Source organism: Lolium rigidum, chromosome 4 (genome assembly GCF_022539505.1).
Source record: "Lolium rigidum isolate FL_2022 chromosome 4, APGP_CSIRO_Lrig_0.1, whole genome shotgun sequence".
Taxonomy (NCBI): Eukaryota; Viridiplantae; Streptophyta; class Magnoliopsida; order Poales; family Poaceae; genus Lolium; species Lolium rigidum.
Window position 1 is genome coordinate 210,081,168 of NC_061511.1, and position 23,844 is coordinate 210,105,011.

The following is a 23,844-nucleotide window of genomic DNA, read 5'->3' on the forward strand; positions in this document are numbered from 1 at the left end:
GTGGGGAGGCCACCCCCTGGCTCCTCCGACTCCGCCCTTCCGCCTATATAATCTCTCCGTCGCGAAAACCCTAAAACATCCAGCCACGAGACGAGAAAAGTTACGCAGCCGCCGCCATCGCGAAGCCAAGTTTCGGGGGACAGAAGTCTCTGTTCCGGCACGCCGCCGGGACGGGGAATTGCCCCCGGAGTCATCTCCATCGACACCACCGCCATCTTCATCGCCGTTGCTCGTCTCCCATGATGAGGAGGAGTAGTTCTCCCCCGAGGCTGAGAGCTCTACCGGTAGCTATGTGGTTCATCTCTCTCTCCCATGGTGTGATCTTTATGTGATCATGAGCTTTGTATCACTATTAATCTATGTGCTACTCTACTGATGTTATTAAAGTAGTCTATTCCTCCTCCATATGATGTAAATGTGACAGAGTGTGTGCATCATGTAGTACTTGGTAGGTTATGATTGTAATCTCTTGTAGATTATGAAGTTAACTATTACTATGATAGTATTGATGTGATCTATTCCCCCTTTCATAGCTATTGGTGACAGTGTGTATGCTATGTTAGTACTCGGTCTAAATTGCAACGGTCTATTATGCACTCTAGAGGTTACTTTAATATGAACTCCGGATGTTGTGGAGCTTGTTTACTCCGGCTTGAGGTGTGCTCTTGTGGCCCTACATAATGAATGGTGTTTGTTATCCAACAAGAGAGTGTTTGAAAGTAGCACAAGTGAGGAGAAGTTATTTATTTATTATGTGATCATTGTTGAGAGTATCCACTAGTGAAAGTATGATCCCTAGGCCTTGTTTCTAAGCATTGAAACACTGTTTCCAACAAGTTTTGCTACATGTTTGCTTGCTGCTATTTTTATTTCAGATTGCACTAAGAGTAAGTTCAATAGTATAGCCAACTGTTGCCTATAAACTAACTATCATGTCATCTATAGTCATCTTAGAGCCAACATGTACAATAGTGAGCTATAAATTGTACTACTTTATTAGTGCATGACCCACCATCACTCTCACATAGTGCAGCACGTGCTAAAGCCGACTCTTGCATAAGAGCTCACTCCTCTTCTCTCTCCTCCTCTCTCTTCTCCAACTAGACAAGAGTATATTATTTTAATTCTTGTAGCCAGCTGACTAGCACTTATTGTACCTGCTCTAACGGAGACGGCTAAACGTGACGCCACGCATAGCGGCGGCAGGCCTTGCCGCCACAGTCCACGGCGGTACGTGCCGCGTGTCGCTTGGCTGACCATGCTGCCACGAAGAGGTGGTTTTTTTTTTACCATTGTTTTGAGAAGTGGTCTTTTGTGACATTTTATTGGAGCAGGTCGTTACTTTTGTCAAAATTTCGGCTACCTGACCAAAAAACACTTCGCCTATCAAGGAACCAGGTGTATTACGATTGCACCCATAGACACGCAGAAGGCTTTTGTTGATTGAAACAAGAAGATGAGACCGCCAGGCACTCCCAGCGATCGGGAGCAGCAGGAATGGTACGGTGGACGTCAACAGAAATTGGTGGCGGCGATTCTACACCCTAGACTCGACGGGGACCAGAAAAGGAAACGAAAAAATCGCCTCCTAAGAGCATGTCTAACAGGCCCCGTATTTCGCTGCCCCGTATAACGCTCGCATTTCGCTCCTAAGGTTTCGAAGCAACAATGATTAAGTTTCAGCAATTGCTTTCAACTGGGCGCCGGTGCGAGTGAGGGGTTAACCCCTCACTCGCAACCCTACCTCCACCGTGCGCTGCCGCCTCCTCCTCCTGCTCCGGCGAGCAATTAGTCGCTCCCCCGCGCCGCATTCCACCCGCCGCCACCGCCATGGATTCCCGCCGCCGTAGTACCGCCTCGCCGGCGAGCGGATCGAAGCGATCCCGCTCGCCGGACAACGTGGAGGAGGCCTGGCGGCTTATTTGCAAAAGATCCGCCGCCGGCAGCCGCCGCGCGGCCTGCAAGTAAGACGGCGCGGAGTTCGTCCCGGCGAAGCTCCGCGACTTCACGCGGGGTGGCCGCTGGTACCACGAGGACCCGCCGCTCAAGCCGATGAGCGGCCCGAAGTTCTCGGCGTGGCTCGCCGAGTGGCAGCGCGACCGCGCGTCCAAGGCGGCATGGGCGGCGACCATCGGTAGCAGTAGCGGCGGAGGAAGCGGAGGCCGCGCGGAGGAAGAGGAGGCGGCAGCGGAGGAGGAGGCCTACCGGCGTGCGGTGGCCGAATCCGAGGCGGAAGCCGCCGAGAAAGCTCGGCTGGAGGCAGAGGACCAGGCGGCGGCCATCGCCGCCGTCCGGGAGTTCGAGGCGCGGAAGGCGCAGGAGGCGCAGGAGGAGGCGGCCTCCATCGCCTTCATCCCCGTCGTCATCCTTGACGAGTAGACGTAGGTTAATGTAGTATGATCCGTAGTATGATCGGAATGTATGTATGATCCATAGTATGATCAATGAAGATGAACTTCCCGGGGTTTTTATTTTTGAAAATACGGGGCGAAATACGGGGTCTGCTAGACGGAATGGCTCGAAATGGAGCAGTTTTTCGATACGGGGCGAAATGCAAGCGTTATACGGAGCAGCGAAATACGGGGCCTGTTAGACATGCTCTATAGGGAACGGCGGGGCCGATTTCCTGGGCCCCGTATTCCGCCGAAACGGGCCGGCCCGAATACGGGGCCTACTAGACGGCCCAAATCGCGTCTGCCCCGTATCCCGCCGGAATTTTACGGGGTGAGCGGGTTATACGGGGCCTGTTAGACCTGCTCTAATCGTCAGAGGAAACCGGAACCGTCACGTATTACGTACTAGGGGAAGCATGAACTCCCGGTCTTTTGACCGTACGTACCAAACATACGTTTTCTGACCGGTCTGTCTAGCCGAGTCCTGATCGAAACCCTACGCTACCGCTAGCACCCGGCGGCGCAACAAAGATAAACACCGTCGCCATCGAGAATCGTCCCAAGAACTCTTTACGCCTCGAAAACAAGGATCATGGACCACATAGGAAAATCCCACTTCCTCTTGGGGGAGGAGGCGAAGACGGAAGGGGAATCATCCAGTTCCGGGGCACAAAATGTGCCGATGATCCAAGACTCCAGATTAAAATCGAAGACAACCGTCGAGGATCCGTTTCCCGGCTTCTTGCTGGATTTTCTGGATCTCGCCTCCGCTGATGACGATGGCAACAAAGAGGATATCCTCAACGGGGGGAAATCGGCCGAGCAGATAGCCAACGAGGAGGAGATGGCCCGAGAGGACAAGGAATTTGCTTCGCACCGTAGGTGCTGGGAAGATCTCTGGGAACCGACCTACGGATACTTCAAAGACAAGAGTGAGCAACTTATAGCAACTAAAACATGTGATTTGTGCATTACTTTTCATCTATTCTGTTTCCAACAATTAGTTATTCAATGAACCTACGTAGATTTAGTCAATATTTTACCTGAATTTACGATAGTTAATTTAAATCGGAGGGAGTACTAGATTGCACCTAACGCACATCAACTTCGATTTGTTTTGTGTTTGCAGCGGCCGTCAGTCCCATGCACTTTACACACTCGACACCTGGATGCCGGCTAGATTCTGCCGCGTGCTTTGGGCCGACATTGCAGATCTTCACCATCAAACTTGCGGAAATAAAAGGTGGCATCAAATGGCCATTGTTTGTCTATGGCTTGGTTGCAGCACGCGACGACGTAGACCACAATCGTAACCTTCTCTTCTATTGCAGTAGAACGGAGTCTCAAAAGCTCGATCAAGATGTATGCATATGCTACTACGGAGTACCTTAATTTTCTCTTCTTTTTTTCCCTATATTACCTAACTACTACTGCATGCATTGTGCCTCTCTTAGTCTCTTCTAACATTGCTTAATTGTCAGGTCAAATATTTCTCTTAGTGTGTAATTGTGAAGTGTTGTAGCATTCCCCACCCCCCCCCCCCCAACATGTCAATACCTAACTTCTACCGCATGGTTCCTCTCCTCTAACATGTTATTGTCAGCTCAAATTTTACTAGCTGATATATGTGAATCATTTCGTGCGCTTTTTATGTATGTTCGTCTTGCTGTGCAAGTGTGGTAGCATTTTCTTTGTTGGAATATTCTGTTAGTTTGATTAGAAGTAGAGTATGTTTTATTCTTTGTGGATTTCTGGTGCTAACTGGATGATCAACCACACTTGCAGGATCCTTTTTTGCGCTTGATTGGCCCGTCTCGTGCCATTTTGTTTACAGATCATGTTAAGTTTGAAGTCCAACTACGATTGAAAGGTACAACAGAGTCTCAAGATAGAGCATTGATCAGAGCATTCTGTGATTACACCGGCGGGCATTATCCTGGTGTATCAACCACTTCCTTCGAGAACTGCTTCTGCACAACAGAGTTATGCCTCGAGCGAATCGAACAAACTGTCCAGGCCACTATCTTGAGTGTTCGTGTCAAAAATGGTCCATGGCCTTTTGAATATGGTGGCGAAGTGGCTTGCTTTGCACCATCTTATAATACTGCTCCATCGTCTATGAATGTTGTGCTGCTCTCTTCTCGTGGTAGACCAATGCCCAATGATTTAGATGGTTACCTCCATCTGTCAAGAAATGTCGTGTCAGTAGAATTGAAGGGAAGCCTAACATTTTTTGTACATGCCTACTCATATTCTGGTGAGATCACCGCACAAGGTCAGGTTTGCTTCATGGCCAACAAGTGCAATATAACTCAGCAGACATGCTTCTTTCATGATCCTGAAGTGGAGGTGGAGATAACTGTTGCCTGGTCTACTCTCGTTTCGGATAAACGGCGTATCGCGAGTCAAGGATGGATGCTTTAATAAGTTTCTAATGAAAGGATAGATGCCTGATGTTTTTGAATTAATGGTACATGTTGTCAAATAAATAAAACTTACTCCTATACCTTTTCTAAAAGTTAACCAAATTTATAGAAAAAAAATTAATTAATATGAACAATACAAAATCAACACCATGTGATATAATATTCTCATGTGATGTCTATACAATTTTATACTCCCTCCATCTCAACAGATTTATCAAAATTTGAACGCATCAAATTTTGGTAAATCTTAGACAACTTTATTAGGATGGAGATAGTAGTTGTTAATATTTTTTTCTAAAATTTTAATCAAACTTCACTTAGCTTGACTTTTTAAGAGAAATATGAGAGCCTTATTCATTGGAACAGAGATAGTATTCATTATCTTTGTTCAATGCACCTTTTGCAATCCTATAATTGTCTGATAAAAAACAGGTGCGCGCACACACAATCAGAGGCACAGGGACAGCGCTCATCTTGTTCGCCAAGACAAAATTCACAGGATGAACCTCATAATATATATACAAACGACTTGAAAGTTTTATTCTGAGCTGCATGATTATGGTCCAAAGCACTGATCCAGTTCTAATGTGTCCAAATACAGAAACTGACTAACAATTCTCAAAACCAGCTAATAAAGACTCTGAAAACAGCAAATGGGGGTAAATATCATTCGATAGTCTGAGATACAAAAAGTCGCCTATTTGGCCTTTTAAAACCGCATCACCGATAGGAAATCGAGGAACTCGGAGCGCCGCTATCCTGCCTTTCTCAGTTATACCAACCTCGGTCCCTTCCTTCAGTCAACAAAAAAACAGCTCCTGCTGAGCCAGCAGTAAGTCAGCACTGAACCATCCACTTGGGACAGATGGTCCGTATCATATATCGACTCAGCAGATGTAGCAATCAGTGGGACCCTTGGCGAGGCCGACCATGCGTCAGCAGTGCTTGCCGTTGCCGTTGGCATGGCAGCTTCCGTTTGCTGTACCATTGGCTTGCTTCTTTGCGTGCCCATTCTCGCGTACTGGGGATGACAAGGAGCCATTGCTGATTGTCTGTTTAGCCGCGACGGTGTGGCCATTGCAGTCGTCTCGTAGCACCCAGTCCAGCTGCCCGCATGACGCAGCGATCAATCCTGCAGGCAGTGTGGAACATTTGAGCAGATTGTCAGTGTTTTTCATATCTTCCCACCAGAGCAAGGTAGTAGTTTCCAGCAAGTGTCGAGTAGCTTACCGACAAATAGAGGTGAAGGCTTTGAGGGTGTTGACTTGAACTCCGGATGGAATTGGACGCCAACGAAGAATCGGTGATTGGGTATTTCAATGATCTAGAAATATTGAAACTCTAGTGGTCAATCAACCAGCATGGCGAAGCACAGGGAAGGTAAGATTTTTGGTTCTGTATTTTACCTCCATTCTCTTTCCAGTTTCGTCTTTGCCAACAAACTGAAGCCCGGCTTTTTCAAATGCTGGCACCATATCAGGATTTACCTACGGACATGGTTTTAGAACAAAAAAAATTAACAGGGTAAAAAGGGGTCAAATACTATGTTAACAAACCCAAAACACTTATACATTGATATGGCAGAGCAAAGATTATTACAGACCTCATATCTGTGCCGGTGCCTCTCATCTACGAACTTGATATCACCATAGCTAAGTGACCGAAACAAAACTCGTGAGTGGGCAAGGAGTAGTGTCAATACAGATAACTATAACAGAGAACATGTAGATGTGTGCCAAGAAAATGTGGTGCACTCACAGCTTGGCAGATGTGCAGTCAGTAACCTCGAAAAATGTTCTCCTTGATCCAAGGCGCATGGTCCCACCCATATGTGTTGTGGAACCCTAAAAGAAACACCATCAAATTGTAGGAAACCATATGTGAGCTAAAAGAAGGTTCTAGTTTCTAATAAAACCAATAAAGTATGCTTGATACAGAAAAGATGCCGCGTGTCCACAGACAAATAATTGTCTCTACAAGTTGGTGCTGATTATGAATGGAGGTGGTCTGTCACATGCATTTGAGTGTCCTCATCCATATTGAGCTTGAAGATTACCTCTGGCATAAAAATAACACACGGGGTCTTCGTATCGGGATTAAATTCTGCGCTGTCTGCATCAGGGAAGTTCATAACATGACGCGCAAAATCTACAACAGCAAGCTGCATACCCAGGCATATCCCAAGATAGGGGACATTGTTTTCACGGGCATACTTAGCAGCCATCATTTTCCCTTTAACACCTCTGTCTCCAAAGCCACCGGGCACTAAAACACCATCTGCACCCTGGAAAACGAAAAAAAAACTTCAGCAAGTACAAAATTGTAAATTTGGCAATATCAAGGGCATAAACTCCTCACCTTCAGTAAGCTCCATGCTCTGTTGTAAGCATCAGGTGCCTATAAAATTTAACCACAGACAGGTAAGGACATACAGTCCAGATTAAGGACTAAAGATGCTACATACTAATAGTAGTTGTTCAAACCTCCTTGGCAGTTGAATCCTCAAGATCAGTGGAAGCAACCCAATCTACAACAAGTTTTTTGTGGCAAGAGACAGAAGCATGCAGAAGAGCCTACAAAAAATGCCAAAAAAATGTTGCACAATAGTGGAGAGAGATTTAACAAGACTGGAACGAGGAACACAGTGATCATCTCACCTTTAACACAGAAAGGTACGAATCAGCTAGACCGGTGTACTTTCCCACCATAGCAATTCTGACCTGAAATGACAGTACAATATAAATGGGACTACATAGAGGTTCCAGAAAGATTTAACAATCATGAAGTTGAAATGTAAACCAACTTCATCCTGTAGAGTGTCATATAAAGTAGCTCTTGCCACCCACTCATCTAACTTCGGCTCCCGAGCAACACTGCAAACATTAGAAACAAGTATTTAGAGTACCATATACCAGCATGGCATCTTTAGAAGGAAATATCAATGAGGTACATGAAAACAAACCTTTCAAGATTGAGAACTTTAAGAATAGCATTATGGGCTTTTTGGTCCTAGACAGAAAATGAATATATCACGTGGTGCACGGGCAAAAAGGTACATTGGAGTATACATAGTTAGATGTGCTATTACCCGTAACAGCAAAGGAATATGCCAAATGTTTGAAACATCATATAGAGTGAAAATATTAGCAGCCTGCATTCAACGGAATTCAATATTAACAAGAGAAATCTGCTGTGGATACACATTATCTGTTGCAGAAAATGACAATTTCAGTACCGGCACGTGACAAAACTGAGAGAGTTTGTCTTTCACGTTTTCCTCCAGCACCTGTCACCAATAAACATGGAGAGAAGTTAGTAGGTCAAAAGAGCTTTAGAGAACATGGTAAAAGTTAGATGGGTTCATTGGTTAACCTTAGTACTGCGACAAGCTAACATATTTGGCGTGAGACCAAGTCCTCTCAAACCACGTACACTGTGTTGAGTTGGCTTAGTTTTCTACAAAAATCATGAAACAATAACAGCACATATTATTAAATATGCGTCAGCAGATCACAAAATGCAAAGCAAAAAAACAGCATTATGAATTGACTGAAAAGTTTATTTACCTGCTCACCGACAACATTTAATACCGGAACAAGGCTGACATGTACCAGACAGAAATTACCAGCCCCTGGAAATAACAAAGAAATATTGTTAATGGTACCACCATGGAGAAGAAATTATAAAATAATGATGTAGTCATGCAAGTTCCCTTACCAACACGATAGGAGAATTGACCTAGAGCTTCGATAAATGGCATGGATTCAATATCACCTGCAGCATGCCATTAGGTTACAAGAAGATCAGAGCTTTGAAATAAACTGGAAGCAAAGAACAAGGCTTCCAAAATGAGCAAAAAGCTATAAAGTTAATTCTTAACCACCTATAGTGCCACCCAGTTCTATCACACAGACATCGGCAGGTCCCTCCTTGCCATCAACAGGAACAGCAGCAACACGCTCAATCCAATCTTGTATGGCATTTGTAATGTGTGGGACAACCTTAAAAGTAAAATTGATGGAATAGATTAGAATGCCAAGATATTTGTAACTTAAGTTATCAATTTCAAGTAAGAAACAAAGATGAGTGTGTAGGAAGTGGCTTGTACCTGCACAGTCTTTCCCAGGTATTCTCCCTTTCTCTCCTTCTCAAGAACAGACTGCGATCAACCATCAAAACATAATAAATTAAGCAAATAATCAAGAAAAGACTACTTTGCAACTATTACAAATATATTAACAGAGGTGGACATGCCATTATTCTCAGTTTTGCACATACCCATGTGGGTAAAAAACAAGACATTTTTTAAAAACAAAGACATCAACATCAAAATGTAAGAATCATTAAATTATGTTTGATGGTTATGTAACATGACAGTGGATAAGAAGCTAACAAAGCCTTGTACGACCAAGTCATACTGTAAAGATTATTAAATTGAAGTGATGTTAATGTACAGCAAGAGTGTCAGATGTATCTAAGCCTGCTAGACTTCAACATAGCCCGAGATGGCAATTTGCACACCTGGTAAATCTTTCCGGTAGTGATGTTATTATCACGAGTCAGTTTAATGTCCAGAAATCTCTCATAGTTCCCAAGATCCAAGTCCACCTGCAACAACAAAAGATGATAGAACATCAAATGAACAGTATGTGCTAGTATCGCAGATTAATGACTTGGTCGAAATCCTATACCTCGCCACCATCATCTAGCACAAACACTTCACCATGTTCAAAAGGAGACATAGTTCCAGCATCAGTGTTAAGGTAAGGATCTGCACATTGAGTGATACGATTAGAACATGCCAACCTTGCAAAGACAGATGTAATCAGTTAAAAGCACTCAGCCAAGAAATAGCTAGCATTTCACCAATGCTGCTACGGCACAAAAATTAATCAACAAGACGAAAAGAGGATTCGCAACAATAAATATAAACAAAATAACCACAAACAGCCAAGTCCAAGAAGGGTGTAGCCAGCTAGAAAATTATTACTATTAGTGGAAAAAAACTAATCCAAGTGTATCCAACGTGTACCCTACGTGTATCGCCAATGGTTGGATGGAATGATAGATATCCAAACCAGGCATCCGTGGCGCTGCGACATCGAGAACCCCTCCAAGCATACAAGACCCCCAACACAGAAACAAGAAAGGGAGGGATAACCTAGTGGTAGTTCTTTAGACTTATCCTGGCCACCTGTCCCTTTGAGCTTTAACAGTATAAACCAAAATTTTAGCCTGACATGGATAAACAGCGTGACAAACTTCTTCACACCCAACTAATCATTGATTCTTTCCTCTTGGTAAGTCGGCATGATTATTGATTGGTACCAACTTGATCCATTGACAAATCACAGACAGGTGGAATAAAAAGTTCCAGGGGCGCCAAGACCAGTGTTTTGTGAAACCGCTACTGTTCAAGCCTCGTACTTTCAAAATCTTGAGGCCGCGCAGGCAGCACCCAATGCAGAGCTCCTAAACGGAAAGTAAAATAGGTGCCCGCTCGCTGAAATTTCTGTGGGGAAACGAAGAAATCTCCTCGAAAATCGAAGTATTTTCATAAATCACGAACACGCAGGACTACTCTTGTATGAATCAAGAAAAGGGGGGAAGAAATCTATGAACGTATCGAGCCGCCGCCGCCGCCGCCGCCATTATCCAATCTCTCTCGCGGCCGTAGCGGGGGTTAGGGGGAACGGGCCACGTACCGATCTTGATGGAGGTAATGCGGAGGCCGCACGCCTTGAGCACGACGCCGATGCTGCTGGCCGTCACCCCCTTCCCGAGGCCGCTCACCACGCCGCCGGTCACCAGGACGTACTTCATGTTCGCCGAGTCTCCTTCGCCTCCTCCTCCCGCTCCCTCTCCTGCCCCCTCGCCGCGATTCGTCCGGCTCCGGCACCTGCGCGCGAGCGCGTGTCTGGGGTTCAGCCGTCGCGGTGGGGAGGGGGAGGGGGAAAACGGCGCAGGGGATAGAGACGAGGAAGGGCTTTCGGATATTTATACCCTCCCCAAAAACCTTTCTCCGTATCTCCTTTGTATTTGTTCCACATTTGGAAAGCAGCCTATGCTACTTTTACTATTTGATGACTCTCTTTTGAAACTTTTTATGTTTTGCTCAACTCTATCATTTTGGTGTTTGTTTGAAGAATATATGTATTTGTTTTTTCAACTTGTTTATGTTGTTAGTCTTTTCTACTCGTAGTATTTTATTTCTGTGTTTATTTATATATATATATATTTTTAATCAACAAAATGGCCAAAACCGATTAAATGGGCTTTTGGCTCACATGAGCAGCCCACCTGCCTAGCACAACGTGGCTAGGTCAAACCCAGACCCATGGTTTGGTCTATCTCGACACACACGTGTCAGCCCTGTGTCGTGGGAAAGTTACGACACTATCCATCGTGGTGCTTACATAGGGTGGTGCTAAGCAGCCCAACGAGACTACAAGGGCGAGATTGGTACACACAACGTACCCGGGTTTGATCCCTCTCTCGAGGTAAAGACCTACCTCTCCTTTCACTAGATTGGGTGTAAAACGATTACAACGCTATGCTCTCAAGTTAGGGTTAGCTAAAGAGTGAATTCTCACACGCCCTATAGGGCAATCCCTGTCGGCCTTATACCCATAGCGGCTTAGGGTTCCCGAGTCAGATCGGGGCTGGCGTCCATGTTGGGCCATGTCGAGTACAAACGTAGCAGCACAAAATTTCTAATGCGAGCACAAAACATGGAAACCACCAAGGACCCGGCTTAGGGGTTAGGAATCATGATTCTTACCATGAGACGCCTATGTGTGGAAGGTTGAGGAAGCGCTTCATCGGGGGTAATGTAGTCATTGTACCTCGGTCTAGCTCCCACTTGGTCTCCCTCCGGCAACAGCAGCTCCGTCGCCCTCAGGTGAGGCGCCTCTGGTAGTATTCACACATATAGGGGGTGTGACCCCATTGAGGTGCTAGTTTCGTTGCCGACAATGGGATGGTATGAGGAGGTATCTATGGTTGACAACCCTTTTCTCACTTGCTTACAAGTGTTTGTGTCAGCCGATACCCTCCTTGTGTAGGGAGTATGTGAGAAGGTATGAGATGCATCAATAACATCCATATAACCTACGTAGATTGTTGTATGCAACAGTTAGAAGACTAAATTGCAAAAGCAAAACAACATTTCATTATTCTTTGCAACCACCTATTCCACCCCTATAGTCGATAGTGGACAATCTTTCATATTTTGTATAATTTCCAGGTGTACCCTATCCTATAGCTAGCATGTCCTTTTTTGTTGAGTTGACATGTCCCACGTGTCTTATTACAGGTAAGACCGTGAAAAATAAAGAGAAAACACATATTATGAGAGAGCAAAATGATGATTAAGGCTTTGTGCCTCCTGTCGGTGGTGACGTCAATGGTTCCGTTTTTTATGTTTTCTCTATCTTTAGGGTTTATGTTTTACTCAGGAAGACATGACGGTGGCGACTCCCTGCAGATGGAGTAAAGTCCTCCCCGTCCTAGCGATGCGTCTAGCTTTGCCTGTACGAGTGTGGAGGCTTGTACCTGGTGGATCTCGCTGGATTTGGTCAGTGTTCCTTCTAGTCTACGCTTCTCTTGATTTGCAATGTTTGCTGCTCTCGTGCACTGGTTCTCTAGGGGTTTAGTTAAAAAACTTGTTGTAGATCAGAAGGCCTCTAGCTTGAGATGTTGGTTTTTCTCCCTGGCACAAAGCTACATTGAACTACTCATAAAAAATCCAGCAAAAAAACAAAACTCACAAAAATACCAACCCAGTTGAGACATCGGGCCGGGCCACACGCAACGCAGAGCCCTCCACGCTAGCGAAACAGAATGCTCCGGCCCACATTTCACCCCTGAGGCCCTGCGCGGCGCAACCTTGTCAGACTCGTCTTCACCTCGACCGGCCCCATCCCACCCTCACTGACACCACGACCCGAGTCGACCAGGCCCACACTCCAGCGACCATAACTCCGCCGCCGCCAGCCGCCCGTGCCCCATGTGGGGCCTCCCCACCCGAACCACGTACACCGAACAGAATAAGATAGAAATAGACTACAAAAAAAAAGGGAAACAGGCACATCACCGCAGGCCGTAGCGCAACGCTGCTTCTCCTCTCCATCTCATCTCTCATCTCTCTCTCTGACGACACTCCGCTCCGATCACTCTCCAGCTCACGCCCACCGCCCCGCCCTCGCTAGATCCGATCCGGCCGCCGCCGCTCGCCGCCGCTCCGATCGGATCCCGAAGGTGAGTTGAGATCGAGCTCCATTGTTCGGGATCGTCGTGGGCGGATTTTGAATCTGAGCTCTGTGCCTGCTGCTTCCAGTTCCAGGGCTGTCTTCGGGTTGGCTCATGGTTCACGATGGCGCCGTGAAGGAGCAGCAGGTGAGCGCGTCTAGCCCGCCGGCGTCTGCGACGGAGGTGGTGCCGCTGCCGGAGTCGGACTCGGAGTCGGCGTTGGCGGCGGGAGCATCGGCGGCGGGAGCAGCGGCAGGGGAGGAGGAGGCGGTGGGACCGTCGAGGCCGGGGAGCGACAAGCGGCTCGGCGTGCGGCACCCCGTCAAGTACCACCGGTTCCGGGCGCGCGGGAAGGCGATGGGGCCCGGAGGGGTCACGCCGGTGGACGTGGTGGAGGGGGAGGGCGCTGGCGAGGTCGTGGAGGAGGCCTCGTCGCCCGAGCGGGAGGCGCTGGCCGGCTTCGTCGAGGTCGAGTCGGAGTCGGTCGAGATGGAGGTGGAGGTGGAGGGTGACATGGAGGTGTCGCCTGCCGCGGCTGTGGCCGTGCTGGAGTCGCAGTCCGCTGAGGAGGAGGAGGAGGAGGTGCTGTCGCCGGCGCTGGTGGAGGAGGGGGTGAATCTAGGCGCTGCAGCTGCGGCAGTAGCTGCGGCTGCGGCTGCCGTGCCGGCTCTGGAGGTGCCCAGGGACCAGGACCAGGAGAAGGAGAGGAAGGAGAAGGAGAGGCAAAGGGAGAGGGAGAGGGCCGACGAGGTCGGCTACATGAGCGGCGGATGCAAGAGGTAATACCTGCTTCTGTGTTTCCTAGTACTTTGCAGCTTAGGCATGATCAGTTATATTGGCGCGCAATACCGTTGGTTTATTTGATTCAAATAGCCGACTACCATGTATAGCTCGTGTTCTAGTAGTACGTTTAGTGCGTGGCGGTGCGATAGAGATGAAAGCATAATTGTGTGACGTATGTGACATCGAATGTAGCTTTCTGCGAGCCATTGCTGGCTTGGTGGTTACTATGTGGGATTGTGAAGGTGTGTTCGGTTTCCACTCGACTAACTCTACAGATTTTTGCTTCGCCATGGCTCTTCAGTCACACTGCATTTCACCACCCATAATTTGGCAGGTTGGTTGGGCCACAAGGCAAGCACGCCCTGGATTTTGCGAGCCAAAGGGTCATTGAAGTTCACGTGCTGTATCTCGCTTGCCCCATGCATGTGAAAGGAAAAATAATATTCGTTACTGAAAATCCATGGTCCATCAAATACTGGTAAACGACAATTTAGATTCGGTAGCAAGGGCAGCGGGCATAGCTTGGTAATACCTTCACAAGCGTAATGTGGGATTATGAAGCTGTGTCTGGTTTCCACTCAGCTAACTCTAACAGTTTTTGCTTCACCGTGCCTCTTCTGTCGCGCTGCACTGTCCTGCCCATAATTTGGCAGGTTTTGTTGGGCCGCAAAGCAAGCACACCTAGATTTTGCGAGCCAAAGGGTCATTGAAGTTCACGTGCCGTATATCGCTTATTCCATTCATGCAAAAGGAAAAATAATATTCGTTACTGAAAATCCATGGTCCACTAAATACTGGTAAACGACAATTTAGATTTGGTAGCAAGGGCAGCGGGGATAGCTTGGGAATACATTCAGTAATAGAGTGGAGGTAGCTTAGAAATGTATCTGCACTGCCCTCTTGCGCCTAGAGTATTATAGTCGTCTCCCTATTTAGAATTATGTATAGTTCCAGACTTATGGCGGCGGACCAGGACATCAGCTTTATGGAACCCATGTAAATTCAAAACCTCACGTGTAATTTTGCCAATTGGCAGTACCATCCTGTGAACCCGTTGCATAGTATGCACGCATGCCGCTATTAGAGAGTAGCGGATGATCACTTTTAGAAAAGGAGTAATGGACATCATAATTGTGCTACAAAGTTCCATTAACTGGCGGTTGCTCACCATAACAATGCTATATTTTGAACAAGGAAACACTGAAACTTTAGAGCAGAATGCTACAAACGGAAGCGTAATACCCTATTGTAAAAGCTGTTCATCAAGAGAGAATGATACTACTCTATGAAACTACTCTTTGGTGATGCAAATAGTGAAACTTCAGAAAAATGTTTCAATTGGATTTTGGCAAGTTATTCTCCAAAAAAAATAAACAACATTTAATATGGGGAAAATATGTCTTGACAAGGAACATTTGATTTTAATAGAACATTTCTTCATCATCAGATCTTCAAGGTGTTTGTGCATTATCTGGATAGAATATCAACATATCATCATCATTAAGTGGGCCAACTACTCAACTAAGTATTGTTTTCTTCAACCAATCCAACTTAGATTAGAACCATTTTGTGGGATGAGCAATGCACATGCCTTTTTTAGTAACATGGCTAGTCATCACTTTTACTTATTTAATCGACGATTTCCCTGCACGTTGCTCCCATTTTCACATCCACCGCCCTCTCTTGTGATATCAAGCCACCCCACATTAGTAATGAGCAGCTCATATGGTTTGGTTGCTAGAAGTGTGATGACCAAAAGGTAGATACGAAGCAACTCAGGGTTCAGGAATAGTTTACTGTTTTGTCGTATGTTTGTACTTTATATGACGTAGAACAATTTGACCTTCACAAATATTGAGCTAATTGTATAACAGTTGCAGTTATATTGTCAATTTTTTTTTTGAGTAACATTGTAAGAAACTAAGAATGGTTCTGATGATAAATTTCTCTTTGAGCAACTTAGTGAGAGGCCTAGTTCATCTTAAAAATTGTGCATCTTTTAAACAGACTCTGATTTAGTAGTGAAATTTCCAGGGTCCTAATCTTGTTATTTTAAGGCTATTATTTGAATACTCTTTTGGATAGTTTGTGGAAAAGAAATGGTGTTTCTGCTCTTCAAGTGGTTGATAGCATTTTGCGCCCAATATTTAGAGCTTCTAGTTCAAATACATGCATCTAATTTTGATGGACATATACCATTTTTTTTCCTAATTTGATTTGACAGTCATTCTCGATAAGCACATCCGATATCAGGGTTTCTGCAATCTATTTAATTTTCTTCATACATGAAGTTATAAAGTCTTCTAAATTATAACAACATGAATTTTGATTGATGACTTGTTTGCAGTGATGATGGAAGTTTGAGTTGTGGATATTCAAGTTTTAGAGGAAAAAGGGCAAGCATGGAAGACTTCTTTGACATAAAATCATCTAAAATTGATGATAAAAAAATAAATCTCTTCGGAATATTTGATGGTCGGCGATTCTTTCTTGTAGATTACTTATCTTTTGTCAATGCTTCTCTCTCTGAACAATTTGTTTTCCTGCAGGTCATGGGGGTTCACGTGCTGCTGAGTATTTGAAGGAGCACTTGTTTGAGAATCTCATGAAACATCCGGAATTCATGACAGATACAAAATTAGCAATAAGTATGTTTCTCTTTCCAAAAAAGCATCAACTTCAATTTTTTTAATGCCATACCATGATTCACTAGATCTTTCTTGTGGTGGACTATCTAATTAGTTTTTTCCCACTCATAGGTGAAACATATAAAAAAACTGATTCAGAATTCTTGGAATCTGAAGTCAACACTCATAGAGATGATGGGTCAACTGCATCGACAGCAGTTTTGGTTGGGAATCATCTTTACGTGGCAAATGTTGGCGACTCTCGGGCTGTAATATCAAAGTCAGGCAAAGGTGATTGTTTCTCTTAAGGGAATTATGTTGTTCATTGGTTAGTATTGGATACAGCTAGATTTGTTAGCCTGGGCACATCCGGGCTTAACATGGTAATTTGACAATGTTAATGGGATGTTAGACAATTTATTTTCATTTGAGTTCAGTTATGGCGTTGATGACATCTATTATTTAACATCGATGACTCCTCCTGTCATCTGGAGTTTAAATATGCTACGAGTACAATTAATAGTCAATGTTAAATGTTAATTAATCTATATGATTTCCATCAAATTAGATAAAGTGTTTTTTTCCATTTCTCTGAGAATGTATAGCACATGTCCTTTTTTTTACTTGGGAGCTTGTGCTTACACATCATCATCGTTTATTAGCATAGATCACTGCCCTGCACTCTGCTATACTTGGATGATAGAAGACATGTATCACTACTTTCCCTTAGTTACTGGGTATATTTGTGATGGTCAATTGGCAATTGCTCTAATAATTTGCTAAGCATGATACAGTGGAAAACACTAAAATATATGGTATGAAACATGTTTGCCAACTTACCACCAGTGATATAACTGTACAAATAAAATAGCATGCTAGAGGCTGGATGATGCCAGAATGAATGCAGCAAAAGAAGCTATGTTTGAATTCAGTTCAACTGTCCTGATCATTTTTTTTTCTGCGAAAAGCGTTGCTAATTTCTTATCAACTTGACTTTTTTGATTGCCTTAATTTTTTTAGTTTTCTGGATTAAGTTGGTTGTTGGACATGTACCAACTTGAATATGCATAGCATAAGATGAAGTGCTTGATATCAAGCCCACTCGCTAAATAACTTTCTTGGTCTCACCGTAATTTGTGCCCGAGAGAGCTTCCTTGATACATATTATTTAATCTGTTCCAATGTCCAAAGCACATGCTTAGTTCTTCACACACTGTGACTGTAAATTTTAACAATCCAGAATTCCAAAAGCATATGCTTAGTTCTTCACACTGCTTTGCTAAATTGTTGGTAAAATGTTGCCTTTTCTTATTCACAGCTATTGCACTCTCTGACGATCACAAGCCGAACAGAAGCGATGAGAGGAAACGAATTGAGAGTGCTGGTGGGATTGTTATGTGGGCTGGTAAGTTATGCTTCCATCACACAAAGCACTACTTGACTAAATTACATATTTTTGTGGTTCAGCTTTCAACACAAGTTGCTGTAGTTTGTCTTTTCTTTGTTTAGCAAAAATAACATGTGCATGGATGGTGTGGGGCTTGAAAATCTGATAGTGGCAAATGGGCTTTTGCAGGAACATGGAGGGTCGGTGGTGTACTTGCAATGTCTCGGGCATTTGGCAACCGCTTGCTCAAGCAATTTGTTGTTGCAGAACCGGAGATTCAGGTAACTTGTGCTTGTATGCTTGTGTTTGATTCTAGTCCCCCAAAAAACACAGATTGGTGTTTCACTGCTTATATGTCAAACTATCATTCTATCATTGCTCAAGATTTTATTATTTTGTCAGGAGCAAGAAATAGATGACGAAGCAGACTTTCTGATTTTGGCTAGCGATGGGCTGTGGGATGTGGTTCCAAATGAGGTTAGTTTGCTATTATACATTAATAACTTGTCTAGAGGTGCATATATGCCTTATTCAGTTCACAAGGTCTACCAGAGTAGAACAAACTCTGATCATATTATGTACGGGCTTTGCATGTAAAAGACGTAGGCAGACTTTCGTGCCACTTATCCTAAATGTGGCTTGAAGATTCATATCACATGTAACTGCCGAAAATCTCATCGTCTTCTCCTCTTGTCAGGACGCTGTCTCACTCGTGAAGATGGAGGAGGATCCCGAGGCAGCAGCCCGGAAGCTGACGGAGACCGCTTTTGGCCGTGGGAGCGGCGACAACATCACCTGCGTCGTCGTGAAATTCCAGCATGACAGGACGGGCGGCGACTCCCCCTCACCTTCGGGCGACAAGAGCTGATCATCGTATTTGCTGTCTGTTATACATGTTGTGGGCTGGCAAGGGCCCCTTATCTGTAGATCTACAGGGCCCAATCCATATGTATCAGAAATGTAGCATGGTCATTATACATTCATAGCATATGATTTTCGAAATTCGTTGGTGAATACAAACTGCTTATCAGACTGGCTTAGTTTCAACTTTCTACTGGGGACAAGTGCTGCGCTTAGAAAATTGTGAAAGGTTGGTGAAGGCAGCGGTGGTGCTCCTAGCCTAGCGGCCACTGGTAGCCTGCAGCAGATCAGGTTGTTCTCGGTGCGATCGCGCTTTGCAGCGTTCAGTTCTACTGGTGCTGGCTGCTGATGGTGAGATATCGATGATACTACCATTTGTGTATGTCACACAGTCACTACGTTACATTCTCCAACCTAGAGCGTGCGAGCTTAGTTCATAGCAGATCTATGGTGATGGCCTGCATGGACGATGTCTTCATCACAAGTTCTTGCTTCTATGCAGATGGCACATGTGGCTGCTTCTAGTAAGACTGAAGCCTTGCCTTCGTGAGGCCGCATCCGCTGGAGATGATATCGATATCTTCCATTCAGCGCCATCGTGTGAAGAACATATATCAGTGTATTGCTCAGTAAGCCAGTGGTTGATTTAGTATAGTGTCACCGCTAACTCTGTTCATAGCATGATAAACAACAGACGAACGACTACTTGGTAACCTTGCGATCCGCTTTTTTTGTGCGCCAAATTAAGGCATCTCATAGGCATCTAACGGACTATCTTAAGCATTGACAACGGCCTCCGTTCTCTGCATATGCTACTCTTCTGTCAGTCAGTGTTCCATTACAGCTTATAAATACGCATCTGAATCTAAACTCTTGGTTTCTGCCTCCTGTGTGTGCATCAATTTGGTGATAGCTAATGTGACTGTTGGCTCCATGACTCCCCAAACACAGATGGAATTGATTCAGGTAAAAGTGTTCATCTCATTTTCTGTACCAGCACAAATAATTGTAGTATTAACGATTTCTGAAGATAAATATTTGACCATGACAATACTGCAGATTCAAGCGGTAATGCCTGCATTGAGGACTGCTACATTTTGACACGAGACGACCTGATTTCCATCCAGAGCGGCTGGGCTGAGTGTGGCACCGCTTTCAGGTGTCCTAGATCAGGCACATTAGCTGGCTTTGCATTACAGTTTTAACCCCATGCATTCTTTGATTAAGACCAACTCAGGAAGGGGAGGATTCATCCGAACATCACTGTCTCTGATTGGATTTTGGACGGTCTAAGGATCGCCACTGTCGTCGGAGGCCATCTAACCCACGTCAGTACGTCGTACAACCAGAGTTAAGTTCACATATAGTCGACAATGTGGTGATAGAGAATGCCTGGGGTTAAAACTGATGGGGATCAGGAACTCAGTTTTCAGTCACATCTGCACGTCAAGCTCTATGGCACTATGCCAGTGCTTCTGTTGGGCCAAGGAAATGTCGAGCTGTCAGTATAGGCGCACTTGTTGTGCAACCAATGCCATGCACAGAGCTGAGTAGAACGTCTGGGACAAACATATGTGCAATTTGGCTCTGAACTCTTATACTCCTCTTGTATTGATTAACCGGAGAATGCAGCTGAAGAAGATGTAGGATCGTCCTAAACCCTGTTGCAACTATCTGGCAATTTTAAACCTTTGGTAGGCAGGAATACCCAGTCTTCATGGAGAGCACCACTGCAGTTAAAATTGCCTGGCTAACAGCATACTCTCTGCAGATAACCAAAACCATCGCACCACTCTCACTAGAAATCAAATTTATCTGATCCCGGATAATACTCACCAACAGTCGTTACACGAGCACTTCCCGTCGACGAAATGGTGAAACCTTGCACCATCCCGGAGGATGATCTGCCGGTCACACAGGGCAGAGACATGCTTCGCCACCTCATGACAGTCATTGCACATCCTGGTGTTCTTGATCACCCTGATGGGCATCCGGCTCGTGTCGGAGCGGATCAGGCCGTAGGTGATGGCGAGCTTCTCGGTGTGGCAGAGCAGCAGCTTCTCCTTCTCCTCCTCTGGGACGTCGTACGCGATGCAGCTCCTGTCCGGTGAGTACCCCGCCGCTTTGATCCGGGATACCAGACGGCTCATCTCTTCGTATATCTCTGCGGTCTCTGGGTGCGGGCTGCCATCAACCTCGAAGACATGGATACCCTGCTCGACCTGTATCCAGCTCCACCCTGGTCTGGTGTTCACTCCCCTGGCTTTCATCGCGTACTTGAGGCTCTCGGCTTCGTCGTACATCTGCTGATGCTCATACAAGCTCATCATCATCAGGTAGTTGGCCGAGTTGTACGGCTCCAGCCTGAACAAATTCCTGGCGGCCTCCTCTGCCAGGTCAAGGTTGCCATGAATGGAGCAGCCCGTAAGAATTGCGCCCCACGAGCTCGCCCCTGGGTCAACCGGCGACTTCTCGAGGAAGGCCATCGCCTCATCCAGGTACCCGGTCCTCGCCAGCAGGTCGACCATGCAGGCGTAGTTCTCGGCCGTCGGCGTCACGCCGTACTTGCTCTCCATGCCGTCGAAGTACTCCCACGCTTCGGCGATCAGGCCCATCGATCTGCAGGCGGTGAGCAGCGCGGTGAAGGTGATGCTGTCCGGCTTCAGCCCCGACCTCCAGAGGTCGTGGAACAGTGCTATGGCCTCGTGAGCTTGCCCGTGGACGGCAAGCCCGGTGAGCATGGCGTTGCAGCACACCAGGTTCTTGCTCTGGATCCTCCCGAACACCCTCTTGGCGCTCGTCAGGCTCCCCGCCTTGGAGTACATGTCGACCAGCGCCGTTCCGACGACCGTCTCGCCGGCGTAGGCTCTGCGCAGCGCGAAGCAGTGCACCTCCTTGCCTTTCTTCAGGAGGGCGAGCCCGGCGCAAGCCCGGAGCAGGACCAGCGTGGTGACCAGGCTGGGCTGCACGCCGTCGCTCTGCATCTCGGCGAAGAGGGTGATGGCATCGTCGTACTCCCCGTTCTGGCAGCTCCCGGAGATGAGGGATGTCCAGGAGACCGCGTTCGGAGTGAGCCCGGCAGCCTTGATCTGCCGGAGCAGCAGCATTGCTTGTGAGCTGAGGCCGTTCATGGCATAGCCGGTGATCAGCCCGTTCCAGGTGGTCACGTTCGGGTCGAGCCGGTTCCTCTTCATGGTTCCCACGAGCTCTAGAGCTCTGTCGAACTCGCCGGCGTTGGCGTATCCCGCGACGAGCGAGTTCCAGGTGGCCAGGTTCCGGTGCTCCAAACCGTCGAACACCTTCTGCGCGCAGTCGAGGCGGCCGCACTTGGCGTACATGTCCACGAGCGCGGTTCCCGTGTACGCGTCCGGCACGAGCTGGTGCCGCAGGAAGAAGCCGTGGACCTCCGTGCCGTGTCCGAGCGCCCCCACGTTGGCCACGGACTTGAGGAGGCTGGACACGGTGGTGGCGTCCGGCGACAGGCCCTGCTCCAGCATCCGCCGCACGACGGCGACCGCCTCCCGGTCGCGCCCGTGCCGCGCGCAGCCGGAGAGCACGGTGTTCCAGGTGGAGAGGGTGGGGTCCGCGGTCCCCGTCCTCGCCATGCGCTCCGCGAGCTCCATGGCGTCGTCGACCAGCCCGAGCCGGACGCAGCAGGCGATCACCGCGTTCCACGCGACGGCGCCCTCGACGTTCGACCGGAGCAGCACCGTGGTCGCCGCCGCCACGTCCGCGCCCTCGGCGTACATGCCGGCGAGGAACCCGGGCACGAGCGGGTGCGCGTCGACGAGGCCGGCCTTGAGCGCGTGCGCGTGCACGGCGCGCCCCTCCCGCCGGCGCGGGTCCCCGGCGGAGGCGCGGCCGCACGCGTGGAGCACCCGCGCGCACGCGTACCCGTCGGCGGCCACCCCGCGCGCCTGCATCTCCCGGAAGGCCGCGATCGCGCCGCCCCAGTCCCCCGCCTCCGCCAGCATCGCCACCTGCTTGTTCCACAGCACGGCGTCCTTGGCGCCCGCGTCGCCCTCGGCCAGCAGGCGGCGGCTGGAGGCGGCGCGGCCCAGGCGCGCGAGGAGGTCCGCGAGCGCGCACGCCACGTGGGGCTCCCGCGTCGCGTGGCCCGCCCGGACGGCCAGCGAGTGAAGCTGCGGCGCGAGCCTCCGCGCCGCGAGGAGGTCAGTCTTCTCTGCCGGATGAGATGCCGAGTTATCGTCGCCTTGGAGGAGGTCGCCGCATTGGCGCAGCAGGGAGACCAGGAACCGCGCATCCCGGAACGAGGAGGAGCCGTCGCCGGCACGTAGCGCCGCGGAGAGGGGCGACTCGGCTCGGAGTTGGGACGGCGAGGGGGCACGCGAGTATCTCGCGTTGTGGTGGCGGTGGTGGTGGGGAGAGGGGAGCGGCGGGAGGGAGATGGCTTGCGCCATTGGAGCTGGAGCTGGAGCTGGAGGAACGGGGCGGGGCAAGAAAAGGAATTGTTGCGGATAATGGAAAAAGACAGTGATGGGGTACTGGGTGAGGCGATTGCGTTTCGAACTTAGTTGTGGCGTTGACATGGGCCGGGCTACAGAACGCCCAACTAAATAATGATGGGCCTTCTTCTTGTAGCAAGAGTTCTTTTTTTTTTCTTGCATAAAACTTGCAGAAAGATTTAAAGTTTAATTGAAAGGTTGACTGGGATATTTAGAAAAGTGTATAACAAATGAATGTGCTGCACATATTACTCGTCGCGATCCTAGAAAACATAATGTCAACTAATTTGGAAAAATAAGTTATTCAATTCACACGACTCGTCAACTTCTCCTTCGATCATCTAATTTTGAAAGTAGGAGTATCATGGCACTATTTTATCACCGTCGAAGGAGGGACAACAGGAGACGGGGTTGCTTTGGCCGCCCATTCACCCGTCCGCCTCAACTTAAGCACCTTCTACCCGAACCCCTATGATGTAAACCCGCATGCACGAAATCAATATCATGATTAATTTGCATTTACACCCCCACATCGAGGAAGAGGTCACCGAATCTTTGGGATAGACCCTTCCTCATTTCTGTCATGTAGATGGAATGAACCTTTTACCCCTCCCCTCATCCCATGTTTTCCGTGTGCCTAAAACCACTTCA

The 23,844-nt window shown here is 47.4% G+C and overlaps 3 protein-coding genes across 3 annotated transcripts; 1 reads left to right on the top strand and 2 right to left on the bottom strand.

Annotated features, from left to right (window-relative positions):
* Positions 1-5,315: 5,315 nt before the first annotated feature.
* On the bottom strand, positions 5,316-10,642 carry LOC124706956 (CTP synthase-like). Its single transcript, XM_047238617.1, has 21 exons — positions 10,525-10,642; positions 9,511-9,590; positions 9,341-9,427; positions 8,928-8,978; positions 8,703-8,820; positions 8,537-8,593; positions 8,386-8,450; positions 8,192-8,275; positions 8,055-8,105; positions 7,908-7,970; positions 7,782-7,828; positions 7,623-7,692; positions 7,477-7,539; positions 7,303-7,392; positions 7,178-7,216; positions 6,876-7,103; positions 6,578-6,663; positions 6,423-6,471; positions 6,226-6,306; positions 6,050-6,143; positions 5,316-5,951 (listed from the first exon to the last, which is right to left on the bottom strand). Exons 1-21 carry the CDS (start codon positions 10,640-10,642, stop codon positions 5,755-5,757), a joined length of 1,818 nt encoding a protein of 605 aa, XP_047094573.1. The 3' UTR covers positions 5,316-5,754.
* Positions 10,643-13,065: 2,423 nt separating this feature from the next.
* On the top strand, positions 13,066-18,918 carry LOC124706958 (probable protein phosphatase 2C 52). The gene is made up of 9 exons (XM_047238618.1): positions 13,066-13,078; positions 13,158-13,848; positions 16,200-16,327; positions 16,402-16,500; positions 16,612-16,770; positions 17,798-17,884; positions 18,056-18,147; positions 18,269-18,343; positions 18,564-18,918. The coding sequence occupies exons 2-9, from the start codon at positions 13,184-13,186 to the stop codon at positions 18,732-18,734; spliced, it is 1,476 nt and encodes a 491-aa protein (XP_047094574.1). The 5' UTR covers positions 13,066-13,078; positions 13,158-13,183; the 3' UTR covers positions 18,735-18,918.
* Positions 18,919-20,499: 1,581 nt separating this feature from the next.
* Positions 20,500-23,148, bottom strand: LOC124649281 (pentatricopeptide repeat-containing protein At4g01030, mitochondrial-like). The gene has a single exon (XM_047188935.1). The coding sequence runs from the start codon at positions 23,146-23,148 to the stop codon at positions 20,560-20,562; it is 2,589 nt and encodes an 862-aa protein (XP_047044891.1). The 3' UTR covers positions 20,500-20,559.
* Between the last annotated feature and the right edge of the window lie 696 nt (positions 23,149-23,844).